Below are 1,575 nucleotides of genomic sequence, written 5' to 3'. Positions count from 1 at the left end.
CCCACTGGCTTTTGAGCAGGAAGTCACTGAAAAACGCATTACTTTTAGTTACTTTTGATCAGGTCTCACTTTTCTGAATGCAAGTGATCCTCCCTAACCCCAGGCCTGCCGCCTGGTGGCTGTGTGTGGGACACGCTCTACCTGAGGGCACTCGGAGGGAAGCAGTGCCTGGCAGCCCCCACCCCCCATGTGCAGCATGCGCTGCAGAGCAAAGCCAAGGGTCCCTATTGACTTGCATCACCTTTTATTACACAAAATAGATTTCAGCCATGTTGCACATTCATTCTCGCCATGAATCTGGCTTAAAAAAAATCCCTCGGGATTCAGTCTCATCGATTTCATGGTTTTCCTTTCATTGATGTCATGCCTCTGTTGTAGTCAGAGTCCCCTCAAAGGACAAAAGCAGATGTGGCTGCCTTGGGTCAGCTCACACAGTGCACTCCCGGCCTGCCCACTGGAGGTGCGGCCCCCATCATCGTCTGGACCGCAACTGCTAGGGACTGTCAAAGCAGCAGCATGCCATCGCCTTCTCCAGTCCTTCTCCAGCAGCACAACCAGTCCTCCCAGGCGGTCCTCTGGGGACCAGCCGTCATAGCGACGTGGTGGCAATGTCCCCAGGCGGCCAACCATCCTGGGCTTCTCTTTGGGCAGGCCTGGGTCAGGGCCTTAGGGGATTTCTGTGTCCATGGTATAAATCTGAATGAGATCAGACACAATATTATCAATGATTGGCTTGGTAAGGTCGTCACTAAACACCTAGAAAGAAGGAAAACAGGCTCCAGTTAGACTCCCTCTGTGTTAAATAAGGCACCTGTCACTTAGCATAGAATCACATTTCATGGGCAGGGGAGGGGCACAGGGACTTGGCTATCCAGGAAGATGGTAGCTCTCCTGCAAAGCCAGTTCAGTTCCAGCTTGTTGAGGCCAATGAAATGCTTCACAAAGCCGAGGACATTCCAGATGGAACAGGCCTTGGTGATGCTCTGACCCAGACAGGAGGGGAGCTGTCCGAGGTCATGCAGGGAACTGGTAACACAGCTGGGTCCGGAGCACAGGCTCCTGCCTCCTGTCTGGGACTCCCTCAGGTCTAGGGTCTCTGGGGACACCGGCAAGAGGAGAGGGTGGCAGTCCCTGCGCAGCCACAGGCAGACTAAGTACCTGGACCCCATGCCCACCCTAACCCAGCCCCTGACCACCACATGCAGGAGCACTCGCAAGACGGCCAAGGACATCCTCAGGGCCCATGGCAGGAGGGTTGCAGCCCAGGGCCACACCACAGGGTGGGGTCTACACCCTGTACCTTCCAAAGGCAGGTCTGGCCTCTGCCCAGCTCCTGGAGAATAACCTCTAGGCCCCTAGAAAATCCCGCCCCGTGTGAGCATCTTGGTTTACTGGACTGCCAGGCGGTCTGTGTTAACCACATCATTTATGGTGAGGGCCTTGGGCCAGAGTCCCAGCTGGACCTCTGGTGGCTGCAGCCCAAGTAACCAGGGTTGGCCACGCAGGCGCTCCGTGCCTATGTGATCCACCCCCATGGAAACCCTGGCCGCCACGGCTGGGGCGAGCTTCCCTAGT

General features: G+C 56.1%; 1 protein-coding gene across 2 annotated transcripts in view; it reads right to left on the bottom strand.

Moving 5' to 3' along the window:
- Positions 1-227: 227 nt before the first annotated feature.
- Positions 228-1,575, bottom strand: part of CCNQ (cyclin Q) — a 28,595-nt gene continuing 27,247 nt past the window's right edge. Inside the window, exon 5 of one of the 2 annotated variants that reach the window (XM_023202087.2) lies at positions 228-696. In XM_023202087.2, the coding sequence (XP_023057855.1) occupies positions 667-696 (30 nt within the window). In that variant the 3' untranslated portion in view covers positions 228-666. Of the gene's footprint in view, positions 757-1,575 lie in introns of both variants that reach the window. The other variant, XM_023202086.2, reaches the window with a different exon arrangement.

The sequence above is a fragment of the Piliocolobus tephrosceles genome, chromosome 12 (genome assembly GCF_002776525.5).
Source record: "Piliocolobus tephrosceles isolate RC106 chromosome 12, ASM277652v3, whole genome shotgun sequence".
NCBI lineage: Eukaryota > Metazoa > Chordata > Mammalia > Primates > Cercopithecidae > Piliocolobus > Piliocolobus tephrosceles.
The sequence above is the reverse complement of the archived record's forward strand: the minus strand, read 5'-3'. Positions and strand labels throughout refer to the sequence as shown.